At 50.4% G+C, this 20,361-nt stretch overlaps 5 protein-coding genes and 1 non-coding gene across 6 annotated transcripts; 5 read left to right on the top strand and 1 right to left on the bottom strand.

The window, feature by feature from the left end:
- The first annotated feature begins 4,251 nt into the window (after nt 1–4,251).
- Nucleotides 4,252–6,441, top strand: SODALDRAFT_334117 (WD40 repeat-like protein). Its single transcript, XM_028612129.1, has one exon. It carries the CDS (start codon nt 4,381–4,383, stop codon nt 6,157–6,159), a length of 1,779 nt encoding a protein of 592 aa, XP_028466157.1. The 5' UTR covers nt 4,252–4,380; the 3' UTR covers nt 6,160–6,441.
- An 872-nt stretch (nt 6,442–7,313) lies between these two features.
- On the top strand, nt 7,314–12,332 carry SODALDRAFT_187006 (SNF2 family ATP-dependent chromatin-remodeling factor snf21). Its single transcript, XM_028607102.1, has 3 exons — nt 7,314–7,604; nt 7,743–11,879; nt 11,957–12,332. The coding sequence occupies exons 1-3, from the start codon at nt 7,506–7,508 to the stop codon at nt 12,212–12,214; spliced, it is 4,494 nt and encodes a 1,497-aa protein (XP_028466156.1). The 5' UTR covers nt 7,314–7,505; the 3' UTR covers nt 12,215–12,332.
- SODALDRAFT_187031 (hypothetical protein) lies at nt 12,131–13,356 on the bottom strand. Its single transcript, XM_028607103.1, has 2 exons — nt 13,011–13,356; nt 12,131–12,928 (listed from the first exon to the last, which is right to left on the bottom strand). Exons 1-2 carry the CDS (start codon nt 13,095–13,097, stop codon nt 12,320–12,322), a joined length of 696 nt encoding a protein of 231 aa, XP_028466155.1. The 5' UTR covers nt 13,098–13,356; the 3' UTR covers nt 12,131–12,319.
- Nucleotides 13,357–13,616: 260 nt separating this feature from the next.
- On the top strand, nt 13,617–16,310 carry SODALDRAFT_278796 (HET-domain-containing protein; the record flags this gene model as incomplete). The annotated part of the gene is made up of 2 exons (XM_028608134.1): nt 13,617–14,160; nt 14,197–16,310. The coding sequence occupies 2 exons, from the start codon at nt 13,617–13,619 to the stop codon at nt 16,308–16,310; spliced, it is 2,658 nt and encodes an 885-aa protein (XP_028466154.1).
- Nucleotides 16,311–17,299: 989 nt separating this feature from the next.
- Nucleotides 17,300–17,371, top strand: SODALDRAFT_t129. Its single transcript has one exon. It is a non-coding gene; the product is annotated as a tRNA-Val (tRNA).
- A 414-nt stretch (nt 17,372–17,785) lies between these two features.
- SODALDRAFT_334112 (Phosphoribosylformimino-5-aminoimidazole carboxamide ribotide isomerase) lies at nt 17,786–19,200 on the top strand. Its single transcript, XM_028612128.1, has 3 exons — nt 17,786–18,174; nt 18,339–18,528; nt 18,695–19,200. The coding sequence occupies exons 1-3, from the start codon at nt 18,049–18,051 to the stop codon at nt 18,982–18,984; spliced, it is 606 nt and encodes a 201-aa protein (XP_028466153.1). The 5' UTR covers nt 17,786–18,048; the 3' UTR covers nt 18,985–19,200.
- Nucleotides 19,201–20,361: the final 1,161 nt, after the last annotated feature.

Here is a 20,361-nt window from a genome sequence, read left to right as displayed (position 1 = left end):
TAAATTATCAATAATTGTAACTATTAAAGGACAAACATCCCTAGCGTAGCTTTTCTAATAATCCAAGATCTTTCCTTTTTGCATCTTATGATTCTGTGCCCTGCTTACATAACTATAAGACTTGTTGTTAATTCAATAGTAAGACACGATTTAGCCGTTGAGCTTTTTAAGTATTAAATATAATCATTCTTTAAGAATAACTAATAAAAATATTAGAATACTTATAATATTTTCTTATCTACTCCTATTTTCCTTATAGGTAAAATCGTACCTTTATAAAGTTCTTATCTTTATCTATACGTATATAATACTCTTATAGATACCTATAGTGGATTAAATATAGAAAGTGTATAAACACTTAAACTATATAAAACTATAAATAACGTTATAAAACTATAAATAACGAATATTATATATTTTTATAACTTATAATAAATAGACACTCCCTTTTACTCTTTAAGGGGCCTATGCCCTATATAAACTATCTCCTAGCGATATATTCCTTTCCTAAGGTTATACTTATATTTATATTTCTATAAATATAAGCCAGATTAGGTTAATCCTTAAATTTCAAATTTAAGGCCTGATTCTGAAATATAATGTCTAAATAAAGGATTCTTATTTTTATTTAATTAATATACCTTATAAACTTATATTTATCTATTATATCCTATAATTAGTAATAGTAAAGCTATATAGGGTCTTCTTATCTAATTAAAGGTAAACTATATCTGCATAGTTATTATAATTTCACTAAGTTAATTATAAAGATAGCTATTATATCGTTATATTATTTATATAAGACCGTATTTAACGGCTAAGGTATTTCGCTACCTTTAGACCCTTACGTTAAGGCCGCTATTAACCGGGGGTTCCGTTAATACTAAATTATTCCTAACTTAGTTATATCTATTAACCTGCCGGGATCGGGCAGATATCATACCTAATACTTAGATTTATTATCTTTTAGCAAAGTGCTTTATTTTAATTAAATAGTCGTATAATACGATTTTATGCTTCTTCTTTTTTACCCGATATTAATTAGGACTAATAAGCACTCCTTCTCCCGAAGTTACGGTAGTTATTTTACCGAGTTCCTTTATGATTATTAGCTTATTAACGTCTTCGTATTCTCTACTAGCTTACTTATATTAGTCTCTAGATACGGTTATATATTATACTATTATCGAACTATAATAATATATATTTTTACTATTTTTCTAGTATATTTTTCACTTAAAAATATTGTTTTTCAGTAAAAAAAAATTTTCTTATCGTTAAAACCTTTAGGTTTTTAACTTAGAGGCCGTTACTTAATTTCGATAAGCTTTAGGCGGAGGTAGGTAAACAATAACCAATATATCGGTACTAATTTTAGCTACCTCCTTCTTATTCGTTACTTATATCACTATTGTCACTTGAATTATTTATTATATATATATTATAAGTATATCTTAATTTAATTTAACGTTCTGCTACCCTATATATTTTGATAAAAAAAAAGAAATATATAGATAAGGTTTCGGTATATTATTTAGATCCGTTAAATTTTCGATGCTTTTAAAACTTAATAAGCGCTCTGTTACGAGATCTTTAAATTATGGCTGCTTCTAAGCCTATCTCCTTATCGACTTTAATATAAACCTTCTTAATTTCACTTAACTAATAGTTTTAGAACCTTAACTCTTGTTCTGGACTGTTTCCCTTTTGATATATAACCTTATTATTCTATATCCGATAATTCAAAATTCATCTTTACTATTCCGAGTCTATATACTTATCGATAAAATCTTCACGATTCCCCGATATATATAAATTAAAAATGTAAATTTTATAAATTTAGTATATCTTAACTAAGATTAAGTTCTATACTTACTAAGATATTATTTAAATTACCTACTATTATAGCTTTCGCAGAAAACTAGCTATCCTGGTTAGTATTATCTTTCACTACCTACTATAATTCTTCGGATATCTTTATAACGATAACCCGTTCGGACCTTTATAATCCTAATTATAGTAAAATTACCAGGCTTCGGGTCTAACTTTAGATACTTTTCGTTATTTTAACGATTAGTTTACCTATGTTTATACTCGTATCTAATATTAACTTAGTAACCCATTATATAAAAGGTACGTTCTTGCTTTCGCTTAAACTGCTTATAAAACTACCATTTCTAACCGTCCTCTTATAATACTCTTCACTATCGCTTATATATTATATTTAGTCTTTGAGGAAGGTTCCCCATTAAATTTAAATAGTTTCTCGACCGTTTTACTTATTAGATAGACTACTCTATTTTAGCTCACGTTAATAATAGAATCTCTTTTGATTTCTTTTCTTGAAGTTACTAAGATATTTTAATTCACTTCGTTAACTATCTAATTTCTCTTAGAGTGTATATTTCTAATCTTATATTTTATTAAAAATACTATAGTAAAGATTTAAATTAATAAACTAAAAGTTATATATTTTTAATTAATAAATAAGGGTAAATAAATTATACTCGTTAATATATAGCTTAGGCATCTATAATAGTCTCTTTATATACTTTATATTTATATAAATATATTTTCTATATCTATTACATTTTTATAAATTCTTAAAAAAGTTAATTTAATATAATATTATTAAATATTTTATAAAAACTTTTTATTACTTATCTATATTTATTGCAAATAAACTATTATAATATATAAGAATAAATTTATATAGGCTTGCTTTAACTTCTGATCCTGAATTTAAATTATTATTTAATGATATAAATAATAGATTAGAAGATTATTTTTTATATTACAGCCTAGCTGATAAAGATATCGGTTTATAATGTTTATTATTTATATTATTTTACTTTATTAAATATTCTAGGTTATTTTGTGATTAATGTAATTTTTTTATATTCTAATATTAATGATTTATTTGGGTTCTTTTATTATAAAATAGAAGCATCGTTAAATTTTTAGTACAAATTATTTAATAAAAATGTTTATGTTAAATAATTATATTTTAATATATATTACTTTGTAAAGGAAGACTAATAAAGGCATGAGGTTTAGGAGGGCTAGATAATACTTATTCTAAACTTAGTGCACTTCTATTTAATAAGGCTTATAAAGTATTAGTATAGAATTCTACAGATTTTTAAGGATTTCTACTTATAGGTTTAGCTTTAACTAACTATATATATATAATATATAGGAATAGTCAAGTAGCTATAACGCTAATAATAGATCTAATACTACTTATTAAATTTTATTCTGCATAAGTATCAGGATAGTCACCTATTCTTCTAGGTATTCTTTATAACCCTAAGAAATGTTAAGGGAAGAAAGTAACATTAACTCCTATGAATAAAATTCAGAATTATACTTTTGTTAATACCATATTATAATTTAAACCTAATATTTTCGGTACTCAGAAATATTAAGCGCTAAATATAGTAAATACAGCACCTATACTTAAAATATAATGGAAGTGAGCTATAACGTAATAAGTATCGTGGAATGCTATATTAAGTGTAGCGTTAGCTAAAACAATACCACTTAATCCTCCTATAGTAAACATAAATATAAATCCTAAAGCAAATAACATAGAAGGTGTTAATTTAATTAATCCTCCGTAATATATAGCTAATTAAGAGAATATTTTAATTCCTGTAGGTACAGCAATTATTAGAGTAGCCGCTATGAAATAAGCTCTTATGTCAACGTCTAATCCTACTATATACATATAATGACTTCAAATAATAAATCCTAATATACCAATAGACATCATAGCATATACCATACTAATATATCCAAATACTGGTTTTTTAGAATTAGCTGAAATAGTTGTACTTATTATACCAAATCCTGGTATAGTTAAGATATAAACTTCAGGATGTCCAAAGAATCAGAATAAATGTTGGAATAAAATAGGATCACCTCCACCTGCTGCTTCGAAGAATAATGTATTAAAATTTCTATCTGTTAATAACATTATAATTCCACCAGCTAAAACAGGTAAAGATAGTAAAAGTAAAACAGCTGTTCGGGTGTTCTTATATTAATTATTGTAGTTATAAAGTTCATGGCTCCTAATTAACTACTTACCCCTGATAAGTGTAAAGCAAATATTGCTAAATCTACACTAGGACCACCTAGGTACTGTAATTACCAAAGGTCCCTTACGGCCTGTTCGGGCAATTAGACACCGAGAGGTTCACTGTCTCCAATTTCGGGTGGCCTGTGCTGCGTTGACATCACCTGTGGATGGAGGTCTATTTCGTCCGTAGTACCATTAACTTCGATTAATTGCCTGGCTACAACAACAGAGACGGACAAATTCTCGACTGCGTTCCCCTTCCATCACTGCCCCTGTGTCCTGTCCAGCCCGCGACAATGAGCGACGACGAAGATATTGTGGTCGAGGAACCCGAGCTGGCGGAAGACGACCCTATGCGAGCTTTCCTACCGACATCATTCGGGAAGAAGTCGAAAGAAACAAACATCGCCGCGCAGATCGACCGAACCAAAAGAAATACTCACCACAGGGCTGCCGGCGCCCAGGGCGGAGGGCCTCTCGAAGCCGGTGGCCCGTCAGCAGATAGTTTGAAAGGCCCAAAATCAGACTCGGAGACAAGCGATGGAAGCAGCGACGATTCCGATTCAGATGATGAGTCGGACGATGACGACGAGTTTCCCGTCTCCCACGAGCTGGTCCTCAAGACCCACGAACGCGCCGTCACAACGATCACACTCGACCCAGCCGGCGGCCGTCTGGCGTCGGCGTCAGTCGACGGAAAGGTCAACCTACACGACTTTGCTGCTATGACGCCCACAACATTGCGCGCGTTCCGTTCCGTCGACCCATGGCAGAGTAAGAAGTCCTCAACACAAAGCGAGTCGCATCCCATCTACAAAATCGAATTCAGCCCTCTCACCGGCGGCCTATTTCTCTGCATCTCGGCGCACCCGCAGGCCAAGATTCTGTCTCGAGACGGCGACATTGTGACCGAGTTTGTCAAGGGCGATATGTACCTACGCGATATGAACAACACCAAGGGCCACATCTCGGCGATCACCTCGGGGACGTGGCATCCCACCGACAAGAACTTGTGCGTCACCGCGGGCACCGACAGCACGCTGAGGATCTGGGACATCAACAACAAGCGCTCCCAGAAGGAGGTTATCGTCTTCAAGTCGAAGGTGCCTGGATCGGCCGGGAGGACGCGCATGACATCTGTTGCTTGGGGTTCGCCCCTGCAAGGCGGTAGCAACGTGCTCGTTGCCGCAGCTTTGGACGGCTCGCTTGTAATGTACAGTGGGAACGGCCCCTTTTCGCGCCCCGCGGCCGAAATCCGCGATGCGCACAAAGCGGACACCTGGACGAGCGGTATCGACATCTCCTCGGACGGCAGGATGGTTGTCACGAGGGGCGGTGACGACACGATCAAGCTCTGGGACACGCGCAAATTCAAGACACCGCTTGTCACGGTGAATCACCAATCGACATCGGCCCACTACGCCATGTCGAACATCAAGTACGCGCCTAACGCGACGAGCATACTGACGGGCTCGGCAACGGGCGCCCTACACATCCTGAACCCGGGGAACCTACAGCCCGAGCTTGTCGCCCCCGTCACCCCAGGTTCGCCGGTAATTACAGTCGACTGGCATCCCAAGATCAACCAGATCATCACGGGGTCCGCCAACGGCGAGACGCACGTCCTCTACAACCCAACCGTGTCGAACCGCGGCGCCGTGGACGTGATGTCCAGGGCGCCTAAGAAACGACACATCGATGACAACCCCTTACTGACGATGGATCAATCGATCGGGATTTCCGGCGATTCCATCGTGACACCCGGAAGCATGGGAGGACGGCGAGGCGGCGTCACGGCGTCCGGGAAGTCGAAAGACCCCAGGAGACCCGAGGTCCTGCAGCAGACGCCATTCATGAGGAACCAGCCGGACGAGAAACACATTGCGGAGAATATTCCCCTGGCACGCATGCTGCACGAGGATCCGAGGGAAGCGTTGCTGAAATACGCAGATGCTGCAAAGAAGGACCCCATGTTCACGCAGGCATGGAAGGACACACAGCCGGTGACGCAGTACGCGGAGCTAAGCGATGACGAGGAGGAGGAAGGGCCGGATAAAAAGAAGGTCAGGAGGTGATGAGCAAGTCTTGCTGTTGCTGGGCTACGTGGTTGATTCGCTCTGGATAACATCGACGGTGAAAAATATGTACCTACCTATATTCTGTATATCCAGCGAGGTTTTCTGCGGATACGTGATGGTTGCAAACTCGGGGCCATATAATGGACCGAGCAGCGGGATACCTCGTACAGTCGGCAGATGATCCGAGTACGACGGTACGAAGTACGTTGTAATTAAGATATTACCTCTACGAATACGGATACTATAGGTACCTTAGAAAGTACCTAGTATACGAAGCACCTACGGACCTGCGGGTACCTACGGATACTTAGGTACTCCATACCTCCCTTCCAACATCAATAGGAGGTGGCTTACGTACCTCTGACAAGTTGGTGCAGCCCGGATGCGGGTCGTGGTGAGTCACTAGCCAATCAACTCCGTATTTTAGGTTGGGAAGGCGGTAGAATTTCGATTCTCGCCAATGAAAGACTCACATGACCCGGTTTTCTTCCTGCCTCAGGCAGAATCTCTCTCGTATCACAACAAGCCGGGAAGGCGCTCCCTTCTTAGTCAGCCGATACGTGCTGAAATTTACAGTGGATCGCGTTTCGTAGCACCGCACCAACCATCACACTGAATCCTGTCCGTTGTGGCCTTCACCTCTCCCATCATCAATCCAGCGACCACGCGCATCGAAAATCGCCAGAAATCTCCGTACGCCATCGACGCCCATCAAAAAAAAGTGTCCAGAAACACTTTCTACGCGATTTCCTCACACAGGTCGCAATCCCCACCCCCCCGCACGACGCGACCTTACAGCCAACCCTCCAACACCGGTTTTTTTTACTGCTCTTTTATTTTTATTTTATTTTTTGTCTTCCAACTGCCTGGCATTGTCCCCGCCCGCGCCCAGAGGAGAGGGAGGGACCATCGCAACATCTGCGCGCCGCTCAACTCCATCCACCCGCCCCCGGCTTAGACCGTTGCACGCGACAAAACGACGTGACCTTCCCCGGTCCGTCCCACGACGTGGCTCCGGCCCCCCGACACCGTTCCCCCCTTCCGACATCCACGGTCCCCCGATTTTGCCGGTGTCTCGTAAATAACATCACGGAAGACGCGCCCCATTCTCCGACAACTCCCGCCGTTATTTTCGATCGCTCCTTTTTTTCTTCTTTTTTTCTATTCGCGGCGCATTCCCAGAATCCCCTTTCCGCGAACGCCTTGACGTCGATTCGCGCTCGGCCTCCCACCGCCACACGTTGATAAAGAATTATCGTCTTGAGATGCACCGAAGATAGTTGGCATAATCTCTTTTGGCCTTACTTTGCTTGGTCCATTGGCATAACATACAACATATCAAGATGGCTTCCGTCCAGGCTCCTCCTGTCGTCCAGCAGCACTCTGGCGGCGGGGGCATGACTGCTGGTCCCACGCAACAGCAGGTGCAGGAAATGCTCATGGTTAGTTTTTTTTTCTTCTTCTTTTCTTTTCCAATTCTGCCTCTTTTTCAATGTGGTGGCGCATTTTCCGTCGCAGTTCTCTTGTCGTCACTGCAGTCCACGTCTCTTTTGGCATGTTACTAACGTCCCACGATGTAGAAACTGAGGCAGATGAAGGAGCGTGGCGTCCCTAATACCGATCCGGATTACATAAAGGTCTCCCAGTTTCTCATGAACATTCAACAGCAGTCCGCTCTGCGCCAGAAACAACAAGCATGGCTTCAGGCTCAGCAGCAACAACAACAACAACAACAACAACAACAACAACAACTGCTGCTGCAGCAACAGCAGGGTCAACAGGCCCCCCAGGGACAGGGCCAACCTGGACAGTTTGGGCCATCACAAGCCCATCAACTAAAAGGGTCCAACGGCGTCGTTAATGGCACCCAGCAACCCACCGTCCAGACAAGTCAACCGGGCTCGTCGACTGCTCCCGCCTCTGCTGTCATGCCCGCCAACCACAACGCTAGCAATGCGGCCACTGCAAGCTCACCATCCACCGCTGGCCCCGGCACTAATCAGTTCACTCCACAACAGTTGTCGCTCCTGAGGCAGCAGATCCAGGCTTTCAAGTTACTGGGCCGGAATGCCGGTGTCCCTATCCAAATACAGCAAGCCATCTTCTCTCAGCGGGAACGGAGAAAGGCCCTCGCCGCTGAGGCTGCGGCCATGGCCATGGCTGCTTCTTCGACGATTGCGGACCAGCCCGGTAGTCGTTCCGATAGGACGATCGATCAGGCGCCGTCCACCTCCGAGGCTGATGATACCACGCCCTCAAAGCCCTATCCCGTTTTTCGCTCCGTCAAATCCCCATATGGCGACCCGCGAGGGGTCAAACCCTCCATCCATTATGTACAACACATGAAGGGCGAGAACCGCGTGCTCATCCCGGGCGTCCTCCCCGTCGGAGTCGACCTTGAGCGGCTGCGGCGAGAGCGGGAACTGATCATAAAGAACAGAATGAGCGAAAGGTACGACCAGCTGAGGAAACTACCGGCCAACATAGCGCACTGGGATGTGACGAAACCTACCATGGAAATCGACGACTCGGCAAGACTTGGGAGCATTATCGAGTTCAAGGCCCTTGGACTGTACCAGAAGCAATGCCTCCTCCGCGAGAAGCTTGCGAAGCAGATGATCCAGTTTGACAACCTTGCGTCGACGACGAATCGTAGCACTTTCCGTCGGGCGAAGAAGATGACGGTCCGCGAGGCGAGAATTACCGAAAAGCTGGAGAAGCAGCAACGTGATGCTCGCGAGATCCGCGACAAGAAGCGACACAACGACTTCCTCCACGCCGTTACGCAGCGCAGGGGTGAGATGGCACAGACGGCCATGAGCCAACGTAACAAGTCGCTCAAGCTCAGCCGTCTCATGTACGCCCAGCATTTCAACATTGAGAAGGAAGAGCAGAAGCGGATCGAGCGGACGGCCAAGCAGCGTCTGCAGGCCCTCAAGGCCAACGACGAAGAGGCGTATCTCAAGCTACTCGACCAGGCGAAGGATACCCGTATCACCCACCTCCTGAGGCAGACCGACGGCTTCTTGCACCAGCTGGCTGCCTCGGTCAAATCGCAGCAGAGACGCGCGGCCGAGCACTACGGCGACGCGGAGTTGCCGCCCGAGGAGGAGAGCGAGCCGGAGGGCGAGGGCGAGGAGGCCGGCAAGAAGATCGACTACTACGCCGTCGCTCATCGCATCAAGGAAGAAGTCACGGGACAAGCTAACATACTTGTGGGTGGTACGCTCAAGGAATACCAGGTCAAGGGTCTCCAGTGGATGCTGTCGCTTTACAACAACAACCTCAACGGCATCCTGGCCGATGAGATGGGTCTCGGCAAGACTATCCAGACCATCAGTCTGATCACCTACCTCATCGAGCGCAAGCGCCAGGACGGGCCCTATCTCGTCATCGTGCCGCTCAGTACGCTGACCAACTGGAATCTCGAGTTCGAGAAGTGGGCGCCGTCGGTGACCAAGGTGGTCTACAAAGGCCCGCCGAACGCCCGGAAGCAGCAGCAGGAGAAGATTCGCCAAGGGCGCTTCCAGGTGCTTCTGACGACGTACGAGTACATCATCAAGGACAGGCCCGTCCTCAGCAAGATCAAGTGGTTCCACATGATTATCGACGAAGGTCACCGGATGAAGAACCAAAACTCCAAGCTGACGTCGACGATCCAGCAATACTACAGCACCAGGTTCCGTCTCATTCTCACGGGCACCCCGCTACAGAACAACCTGTCGGAACTGTGGGCCATGCTCAACTTCGTCCTCCCGAACATCTTCAAGTCGGCCAAGACCTTCGACGAGTGGTTCAACACCCCCTTCGCCAACACGGGTGGTCAGGACAAGATCGACCTCACGGAAGAAGAGCAGATTCTCGTGATTAGGCGCCTGCATAAGGTGCTCCGGCCCTTCCTGCTCCGTCGTTTGAAGAAAGATGTCGAGAAAGACCTCCCGGACAAGACGGAGAAGGTGGTCAAATGCAAGTTCTCGTCGCTGCAGTCCAAACTGTACAAGCAGATGGTGACGCATAATAAGATTGTGGTGTCGGACGGCCAAGGCGGGAAGACCGGGGCCCGCGGGCTGAGCAACATGATCATGCAGCTGCGCAAGCTCTGCAACCACCCGTTCGTGTTCGACGAGGTGGAAAACGTGATGAATCCCCTGAGCATCAGCGACGACAAACTCTGGCGCACGGCCGGCAAGTTCGAGCTTCTGGATCGGATCCTGCCCAAGTACAAGGCGTCGGGCCATCGCGTGCTCATGTTCTTCCAGATGACGGCCATCATGGACATTATGGAGGACTACCTGCGATACCGACACTTCGAATACCTGCGGCTCGACGGCACGACCAAGTCGGATGAGCGGTCGGACCTGCTGCGGGAGTTCAACGCGCCGAACTCCAAGTACTTCATGTTCCTGCTGTCGACGCGCGCCGGTGGTCTCGGTCTCAACCTGCAGACGGCGGACACGGTGATCATTTACGACTCGGACTGGAACCCCCATCAAGACTTGCAGGCGCAGGACCGCGCGCACCGTATCGGGCAGAAGAACGAGGTGCGGATCCTCCGACTGATCAGCTCCAACTCGGTGGAGGAGAAAATCCTGGAGCGGGCCCGGTTCAAGCTTGACATGGACGGCAAGATCATTCAAGCCGGGCGGTTCGACAACAAATCGACGGAGACGGATCGTGATGCCATGCTTCGGACGCTGCTCGAGTCGGCCGACCTCGCGGAGACGGGCGAGCAGGACGAGATGGACGACGAGGAGCTGAACATGGTGCTGGCGCGGAGCGACGACGAGCTGGTTCTGTTCCAGAAAATGGACGAGGAACGGAGGAAGGACCCGGTCTACGGCGACCAGGGGGGCAGGAAGGGCAAGCCGCGGCTCATGGCGGAAGACGAGCTTCCGGATATCTATCTCACGGACGGCAACCCGGTGGATGAGCAAGAAGAGCTCGTTCTCGGACGCGGGGCGCGCGAGAGGACCAAAGTCCGGTACGACGACGGCCTCACGGAAGAGCAGTGGCTCATGGCGGTGGACGACGACGAGGACTCGCCCGAGGCGGCGGCGGCGCGGAAGCAGGCGCGCAAGGACAGGCGCGAGGCCAACAGGCTCAAGAGACTGGGGGCGTCGGGGGCGTCGGGGGCGTCGAAGGACAACTCGCCGTCGGCGAGCCGCGCCAGCACGGAGGAAGTGGAAGTGGAAACGCCAAAGAAGCGTGGACGGAAACCGGGCAGCAAGAACCAAGAGAAGCGCAAGGCGGAGGAGGTCGACGACGAGCCGCCGGCCAAGAAGCGACGCGGGCCCCTGGGGCGGCCCAAGGGGGTGGTTGCTGCTGCTGCGGCGGCGGCGGCAGGGGGCATCCACAAGCCGCTGGCGCAACGCAGGGCCACGCTCCAGGCGAGCCTCCGGACTCTGTACGAGGGTCTGATGACGCTCGAGGTGGACGACCCGGACCCGGCGGCGCCGGAGGAGGACGACGACGAGTCGGACTCGGGCAAGCGCATCATCATCGGGCCGTTTATGGTGCTGCCGCCGAAGCGCGAGTTCCCGGACTACTACATGATTATCCAGTCGCCCATCTCGATGAAGCAGATTGACGGCAAGATCAAGAAGGAGAAATATAGCTGTCTTGGCGACCTACGGCGGGACGTGGACCTCATGTTTACCAACTGCCAGACGTACAATGAAGAGATGTCGCTGCTTTATCAGGATTCAAAGACGCTGCAGGTGAGTTTTTTTCGAGTCCTTTCCTCTTTTCCTTTTCCCTTGCATTTGAACAGACCAGACTAACAGGTATTGGGTAGAACTTCTTCCACGCCGCACTCGAGAAGGAATTGGAGAAACACCCAGAGCTGCGGGAACTGGAACCAGACGCGGGTGCGAAAGATGGATCGGTCGGCCCTAGCACGGGGTCAGCCACGCCACAGACCACGGCGAGCGGACCGACGCGTATTAAGTTGATCTCGTCGAGCAGCGCGGCGGCGGCGGCATCCAGGGAGGCGGCGGCGGGGGCGGGGGCGGCCAACGGAGAGAGTAATGGAGCAGAGAGCGATGACGAATGAGAAAGGGGCAAAAGGAAAAAGGAGGTGCTGTCGGCGCTGCATTCACGCAATGGGAGATGGTCCTGGTGGGAAAGGCGTTTTCGGGGAAGCCGCTTGTTTATTCTTTTATTGTTTTATTTTATTTTCCGACGTCGGGCTTAAACGTCTTTTATTTCTACTACCCGCTTGACGTTTGTCTTTTTCTCTTACTTTTTCTTCTTCTCGTTCCGCCCTTCTCGTTGTCTTATGATGGGCTATGGTGGTGTTGAGCTGCTTGGCGAGGGGAGTGGTGGGCGAGCACAGAAGCCATTGGAGAATTGCGCTGGGTCCTTTGGGGGGCAAGATGGAGGCAGAAAGGGGGCGGATTAAGTGTACTGTACTTGTGTATGTTTGGAACAGATGTGTGTTTTCGGAAATATATATCGACGTATCAACATGAGGTACCGGGGAAGTCAAGTCCCTTCTACATGTTCGGAGGGTGGGTGAGCTGGCACCGTACGAGGTGTGAGGTAGCGTCATGTACATGTTCGATCTTTGGGGGCAAGGAATAAAAGGGGGGGCCGGCGGGGAAAACAAAAATGAAATTGAAGAAAATAAAAAGGTGGCTGGGGTGGTGGTTAATTGGGTCAGACCAGATGACCCCCCATATGAACCCCCATATGAAGCCCCATATGACCCCCCGATGACCCATCTGCATCTGCTTGGGAGACTCGACTCTCTGCATGAACCGGAATTCTTCCAAACACAATGGAATCAAAAAGGGAGCGTTAATTACTCGGTACAATATTCCTGAGCACATCATCCGTTGTCAACGTACTTGTACCAGACTCGGAGGCCTTGACGAATAAGGACCAGGACCAGGGCCAGGGCACAGGATTCGTCCAGAGGAGCCGGTCGAGTCCATTGGTCACAATCAGCACCTCGACCTCATCAGGTCGTAATTAGACGCTTACGGAGTCGGAGTCCTCGCAACAGCTGAGCTGCTTTATTATACTCACCTACTCACCTACTCACCACTCACCTCTCGCCTCTCACCTCTCACCAACCTACCTAAACTCTACAAAGGAAAAGGACGCCACCTTCTTCCAACTGCAAAAGTGACATCTCTCACACCTCACTCTGCATACAACGAATCTCCTCGCATCGTCAAAAAATCCGGCATGGCACAAGGACTCGCGTCGCGTCTCGCCTTGAAATGAGAGCATGAACTGGGTCGCCCAACGATTTCGCTCCGCTGCTTCACCTACGACGCCACACGCCACACCACACGCCACGCCACGCCGTTACATCCAGTTTCCTTCTCGCTTCTCTTCTCACGCACCGCGTCTTCTGTCCAACCCGACTGTCAATTCCCGGCACCTCTTATTCCGCTGGCGACTTGACCATCGATTTCACCCGGACGTTACTACGAAGATCACCCGCGATGGCGCAGAGGGAAAGCCGCTACAGGCGAGATGAAAGGGACGATGCCTCGCTCAGCGACAGCCCAAGTCTCAGCCTCAGCCCCCCGCCCGCCCGCCGCAGGAACAGGAGTGAACTACATGGTCCCAGGGTGGATAGAGGCGACGCCGACCCCGACGCCGACGCCGACCCTCGCGCCAGACCTAGCCCGAGGCTCGACAAGGACCGAGACCGAGACAGCTGGAGAGACCCCCGAGACCGAGGCGGACGCAGAGAGAGAGACAGGGGCCGGGATAGCCCTCCCGACTTCTCCTCCAGACGGCAGAGCTTCACCGACCGCATCCGACACTCCTGGAACGCCCGCAAAGACGCCATGCGCGGTACCCCGCCGCCGTACCCCCCCAACTCGTCTTCGCAGCGTCGCAACTCCCGCGCGCCCTCCCGCCGTCCTTCATCCGCGGTGGGCGTCCCCTCGCTCGACAACAAGGCCACCCCGCTCGCTAAAGTCCGCCATTGGATCGACATGTGCAATGCCGAGCACGGCGACCACTGCACCGGAACTCCCCGTCCTCCGTCCGGCACCGCAGCCTACCCTGGGGCAGCCGCATCATCTGCTGCCGGCGGCCCGAATGGAGACTCGGACCTCGGACCCGATCTTCCATCTCCCGACGCCGCCGGTGAATCCCCGACCTGGTTCCCCACCTGGCTCATAGATGCCGTCGATCGCCGCCTCGTTCGCGCCCGTGCCGGCGATCGCTACATGGCCCTGACCTACGTCTACGAGCCCCCTCCTCTGTCGTCGGGCAACGCCACCCGGGAGACCAAGCGGGACAACGTCGAGATGCTCACGGCGAGCCTCGACCATGCCGAGATGCCCCAGGCCATCGACGACGCCATCTGGCTCGCCCGCAAGCTGGGCATCCGGCTCCTCTGGGTCGACCGCTTCTGCATCGTCCAAGACGACGACGCCGAGCGCGACGAGTACATCCGAAACATGGCCTACGTGTTTGCCAACGCTTACCTCACCGTCGTGGCCGCCGCCGGGGAGAACGCCAACACCGGGCTCAGCGCCCTCGTCAGCCCCGGCGGGAGAGCCCCTCCGCCCGTTCCCAAGGATGCGCTGGGACCCCCCGGTCGGCAGGGCCACCACGACATGATCACCAGTAGCCGCTGGCGCGAGCGGTGCTGGACCATGCAGGAAGGCTTCTACGCCCGGAGGGCTCTCTTCGTCTTCGACAAGACCATGACGTGGGAATGCCACTGCCAGACTTGGAACCTCGCCGGCGACGTCGACGTGGCCGACGGTGCCGGTGCCGGTGCCAGTGCCGGCGCCGGCCCCACGTCCCCCGGAGCCGCCGCTGCTTCCAAAGTGCCCGGCTTGCAGCGCGTGCTGAGCCTCCGCGGTTCCTCTAGCGCGCCTGTCCCTCGGAAGGGGCGCAATAACAACACGCATCAGAAGTGCGCCGCCGCCCGCCCCCGTCCGGCTGCCTTGGGCTTCCGGCACGCGCCATGGCCCGACTTGGACGAGTACGCACGTATCTGCATGGACTTCTCGGCTCGCCGGTTATGCCGCGTCGAGGATACGACCGCCGCCTTCCGCGGCTTCACCACTGTCCTGGACAAGACTTTCGCCGGCGGTTTCGTTTTCGGGATGCCCGTGTTGTTTCTCGACGCCGCCCTGCTGTGGCGCCCGGCGGCCACGATCCGGCGCCGCCAAATCGCTCCCACCCTCGACTCGGGCGGCATGAACCCCGTCCCCAGCTGGAGTTGGATGGGATGGTACTACGACGGCGTTTCCGTCGACTTGACATTCTGGCGCGCCGCGGCCGACTACATGCTCGAGGACGGGGCAAGGCCATCTAATGGGAAAGGCGGCGACGGCGGGCGCCGGGCCGGGGAGGACGATAAGGGAGGGCGAGACCAGGACTCCTCCGCGCGGCGGCGGTTCCGTAACGTCAACGGGTTCCGATTGCGAACGACATGCCAGTTCCACTTGACTGACCGGGCGACGACGACGCCGCTACGAAACGATGGCATGCGTTACCGTGCCGTGCGTCACGCTCGCAGGAGTAACGGCGGAGGTTTGCCCCCGGGGTGGAGCAAGGTAGGCGGCGGCGGAGCATTCCGGCATATCGTCGACCCAAGCGCGACTTTCCGGTATCCCGTCCCGCTAGTGTCGGACACACCCCCGTTAGAGATGCCCATCGGCGGAGAGATGGCGTATCCCGGGACACTGCTTTCGTTCAACACTACAAGAGCCTTCCTAGAGGTCGATTTTGCCGCCCCGTTCCCGGAACGACCGACAGGAGGCGATCGTGGCGGAGGGCCTGGGTTCGGAGGAATCCCACTGGCTATCGGGAGCATCTGGGCTCCCCGGTCAGGGCGGTGGATTGGGTCGTTGCGAAGCCATGACGCCTGGCTGGGCCTTCAGGGGGCTAACTACGAGAGCGAAGAGGGACGACTCGAGTTTGTGGCCATATCCGAAGGAAGCGAGCGGTCGATTGATGGTCCAACAGGAAGCGACGTCTTTGGGGCGGCGGGTGCCGACTTGAAAGAGTTGCGAGCCAACGCGGGCCCTGACGGCGTGGTCGAATTTGTCAACGTACTCTGGGTCGAGCGGGTGGGTAGCGTATGTTACCGCCGAGGAGTCGGACATATCTTCCTGCGAGCTTGGGAGGCTTTCGGGCAAGAGCGGGTGGATATACTACTCGGATAAGCTGGGACATGTCATGGAAGGGATTTCCTAGACGGGGGCAGTCGACAGGTTACCATGAGGAGGATATGTAGAGGCTCATGAGGACGAGATTGATATCGTCATGGTGCTTCTGTAAGAGACGAGAGGAACTATGCGGATACCCATTGTTTTGATTTAAACCATTCTCGTAGAGCAAGATGAATGAGTGGTGTTGAGGAGCAAGAGGGCAGAGAAATGGCGAGGCTGGAGACGGGAAGAAGGGGGGAAGGGGGGAGGGAAGGGGAGAAGATAAGAGGAGAGAGGAAGAAGGAGGCGAAAAGGGTTGTCGTCACCATGAGCCCGAGACAGTTACCCCAGGCAAGGTACGTACGGTACGTACTGTACGGTACTTCCGGTACGTACCCGAAGGGGGGTTTGATTTGCCTGGTACAGGTCCGTACAGAACCACCAGGTGCTGTGCGACCTCCCTAAGGTACCAGGTAGGGCAGGGCCATTTGGTGTCCGAGAGAGAGAGGACGATGAATGTTAGGAGCTTCTCAGCTTCTGCTGTCCCGTAAAGAAACCCCATCTGAGAGGTGCTTTCGACGAATATATTCATCTCTACCAAGGCATATACATTCCTGGACGAGGTTTCATCTTTCCACTACTAAGTCGTGGTATTGTCCCACTAACCAGAGCCAGGACAGAGACATCGCTGTCAACATGATGTTCTAAGACTTGCGACATCTGACCAGTCCATCGGGCTCTGACCTATAACCAGCCAAACCTGGGTAGGTAGTAGTTAGACATCCCCGTGGAGTACCACGAGCTTCACTTGGATAAATACACACATAATTCCGCGTACCTTATTTATGTTCTGACAGTATACGAAAACAGATGAAGACGGGGGTGCACACAAAAACACTACGGTCCGTCTCCACAACAACCTGCCTTCTGATAGCGATGTGTGTCCAGCCCCTGACTCGGTAACACTACACAAGTCCCAATTCGAAAGAACTAATCATGGAACAGCTTGCATGGTGTAGTGGAAGCATAATTGCCTCACACGCAAGGGGTCCCTGGTTCGAACCCAGGTGCAAGCAGATTCTTATTTTTTTTTGATTTTTGTCTGTCCAAGTTCTCTTTTTCTTTTTCTTTTTTTTCTCTTTTTTTTTTCTTTTTTTCTTCCTTCTTTTCCTTGAATCCTCTCACTTCATTCCATCTTTTATTACGTGTCGGATTCGTTGCCTGTCAACCTGGGAACAGCAAGAGGGGGAGGAAAGGATGATCACCATATTGCCCCAGCACTAATACAACCCCCTTACCGGTACTTCATCATGTCGTGGATACTATCATCCTGTAATATTTTTTGGGGAATAATTGTTGAGCTCTAGTACCAAGTCCAGATAAAAATGCCATTCGTGACCCTCGTGTTTTGGTCTCAAATCGGACGTAGAACAGCTTAAATCCCCACCACCCTAGCGGGGTTCGCCCCGCAGACTACCATACAGGATACGACATGTCTCATCATCAACCCAAGCCGCAAACCCAAACGGTTCGACACACATTATTAACCAACTCCTTCATCTGCCTGGGGACAAACATAATGACTCGATTTCGTCCCTGTATTGACCTTCACGCAGGCCAAGTGAAGCAGATCGTGGGCGGCACACTGGATAGCACGACGGAGGCCTTACAGACAAACTTCGTCTCGTCACACTCGGCAGGACATTTCGCCAAGCTATACAGAGACAATGACCTCACAGGCTCCCATGTAATCATGCTAGGGCCCGGCAACGAAGAGGCGGCACGGGAGGCCCTCCGGGCGTGGCCGGACGGGTTGCAAGTGGGTGGTGGGATCAACGACAAGAACGCAAAAGAATGGATCGAGGCTGGAGCAAACAAGGTGCGATACGGGTTTCGGCCCCCTCCAACTTTCTCTTTCGAAGAGGCCGAGACACACCATATCTTTTCTTCTTCTTCTTCTTCTTCTTCTTCTTCTTCTTCTTCTTCTTCTTCTTTTTCTTATTTCTTATTTCTTTTCTTGGACGACTGATTCGGTCTTCATAGGTCATCATCACGTCCTTTCTTTTCCCAGACGGCAAGTTCAGCCAGGAGAGGCTAGACGCCGTGTTGAACGCCCTGGGCAACGACAAAGAGAGGCTGGTCATCGACCTCAGCTGCCGACGCCGGGGCGAAGACAGCTGGTTCGTGGCCATGAACAAATGGCAGACCATCACAGATATGGAGATCAATCAAGGTTAGTAGTACCCTTTCACGAGATGTAAGCGAACGTTCCGTGGGCTGCCGGCAACACGGGACCGTAATGGCTGGGGGGGGAAACAAGAAAAGAAACGAAGAGAAAAGGAAAAGAAGAAAGAGGGGACTGACAGCATCGCGGTGGGGACGGGGGACAACGGATATAGAATCCATCCAGAAATTGGAACCGTACTGCTCCGAGTTTCTTATCCACGCTGCCGACAACGAAGGCTTGCAAAAGGGTATCGACGAGCGGCTGGTCGAGAAGCTCGCCCAGTGGGCTTCCATCCCAGTTACCTACGCTGGCGGGGGGCGGAACCTCGAGGACCTGGAGACGGTAAAGAGGCTCAGCAGCGGAAAGGTACATCTCACAATCGGCAGCGCGTTGGACTGTTTCGGGGGCAGCGGGGTCAAGCTGGACGATTGTACCCGGTGGAACCGGGCGCAGGCGTCTTGAACGAGGGAAACCAAAACGTGTTGCGCCGTTTGCTGCCCGACTCTCCTAGTCCGCCGCGGGGAGTGGACGGGACAGATACGAGCGGATGAGGGCAATGCAGTGCGACCTCTGTACGGATACATGATGTTCCTTCTCTGGTAGATCAGCGACGGCCTTGGTGTGATGGCTAGCCCAGAGAGCCGCATTTGTGACACCAACACGAAGACTTCAACCCCAAGAAAGCCAGCTACCAGGCAAAAGTCCCTGAATCAAAAATGATAAGCCGTCAATACTGGCCAAAGGCTATCTGCAACCTCCAGGTCTCGATACAGACGGGAGACATGGCCGCCAGATTGAATAACATGAGTGTAGGTAATTACCATCAATAGGGTACAACCTAATGTGATATTAACCCCTCAAAATAGATGGACAAGAAGAAAAGGAGCATAAAAGGACCAATGCAATATCGCATGATGCAATGCGTGTGTTGCTTGCAGAGACTGATGGGGTGCATTTGCATTGTTTTGTTATTGTTGTCCGAACTTTCGACTGTCCCCTATCAAGGGAGGTGCTCCATATATCCGTCCCTGCCTTGCCGCCATTGATCATGGGCGTCATCGATCATTGATACCAAATGGTAGGTACTGTCATCTGGTGTGTCCTCGGCATTTGATAGGTGGCACTGGGATCCCTAGGGCGTCACAGAAATAGTATTTCGTACCTTAGGCTCTTGCAGCAGGTCACCGCCTTTCCCCTCCCTGTGCGGGTCCCTCAATGTAGCCTAGGTAGATCGAAAGCAGCGGGGCCGTCGCTAGGGGCAACAGGACTCCGTGCGTCTTGCAGGTGTTTGCAGGCAGCGCCTTCCCCTGTTTGTTTACTTACCCCCCTCCGCGCTCCAATCATCTGCCTGGGCGCAACTTCCTCCCTCTCGAGTTCCCTCCTCCCTTAAACAACACCACCGCACCAACATCATTCGTGCCATTCGAGTCCCTTCCCAATACTGAACATTCGACCGCCGAAGGCCAAACACTGGAACGCAGGCAAATATCATCTTCTGACAGATAGGCATTCTGTTGTTGTCTCGGCGTGGTTCTTCTTGATTCATACTACCTACATTCATTCCTGCGCATAAAGAGAAAACACCGTGACGCATCATTACAACAATCGGAATTCTCGTACTCACCACGCCGTCGGCTTTGGCTGAGTCACTTCCTGAACGAGGATACATCCCATATTGATTTGACGAGGAACGCAACTTCGGAAGGGCCAATGTCCTGCTAATTTGTCTGGTCTGCTCTGGTACGAATTGTATCTTGACGCAACATGGACCCTGAAGAGCCCGTGAGTCGACAGCCCAGTTTCATCGCATCACTCATGCATTGTGCCCGAATCTCTCGA

This window comes from Sodiomyces alkalinus (genome assembly GCF_003711515.1).
Source record: "Sodiomyces alkalinus F11 unplaced genomic scaffold SODALscaffold_6, whole genome shotgun sequence".
Taxonomy (NCBI): Eukaryota; Fungi; Ascomycota; class Sordariomycetes; order Glomerellales; family Plectosphaerellaceae; genus Sodiomyces; species Sodiomyces alkalinus.
The sequence above is the reverse complement of the archived record's forward strand: the minus strand, read 5'-3'. Positions and strand labels throughout refer to the sequence as shown.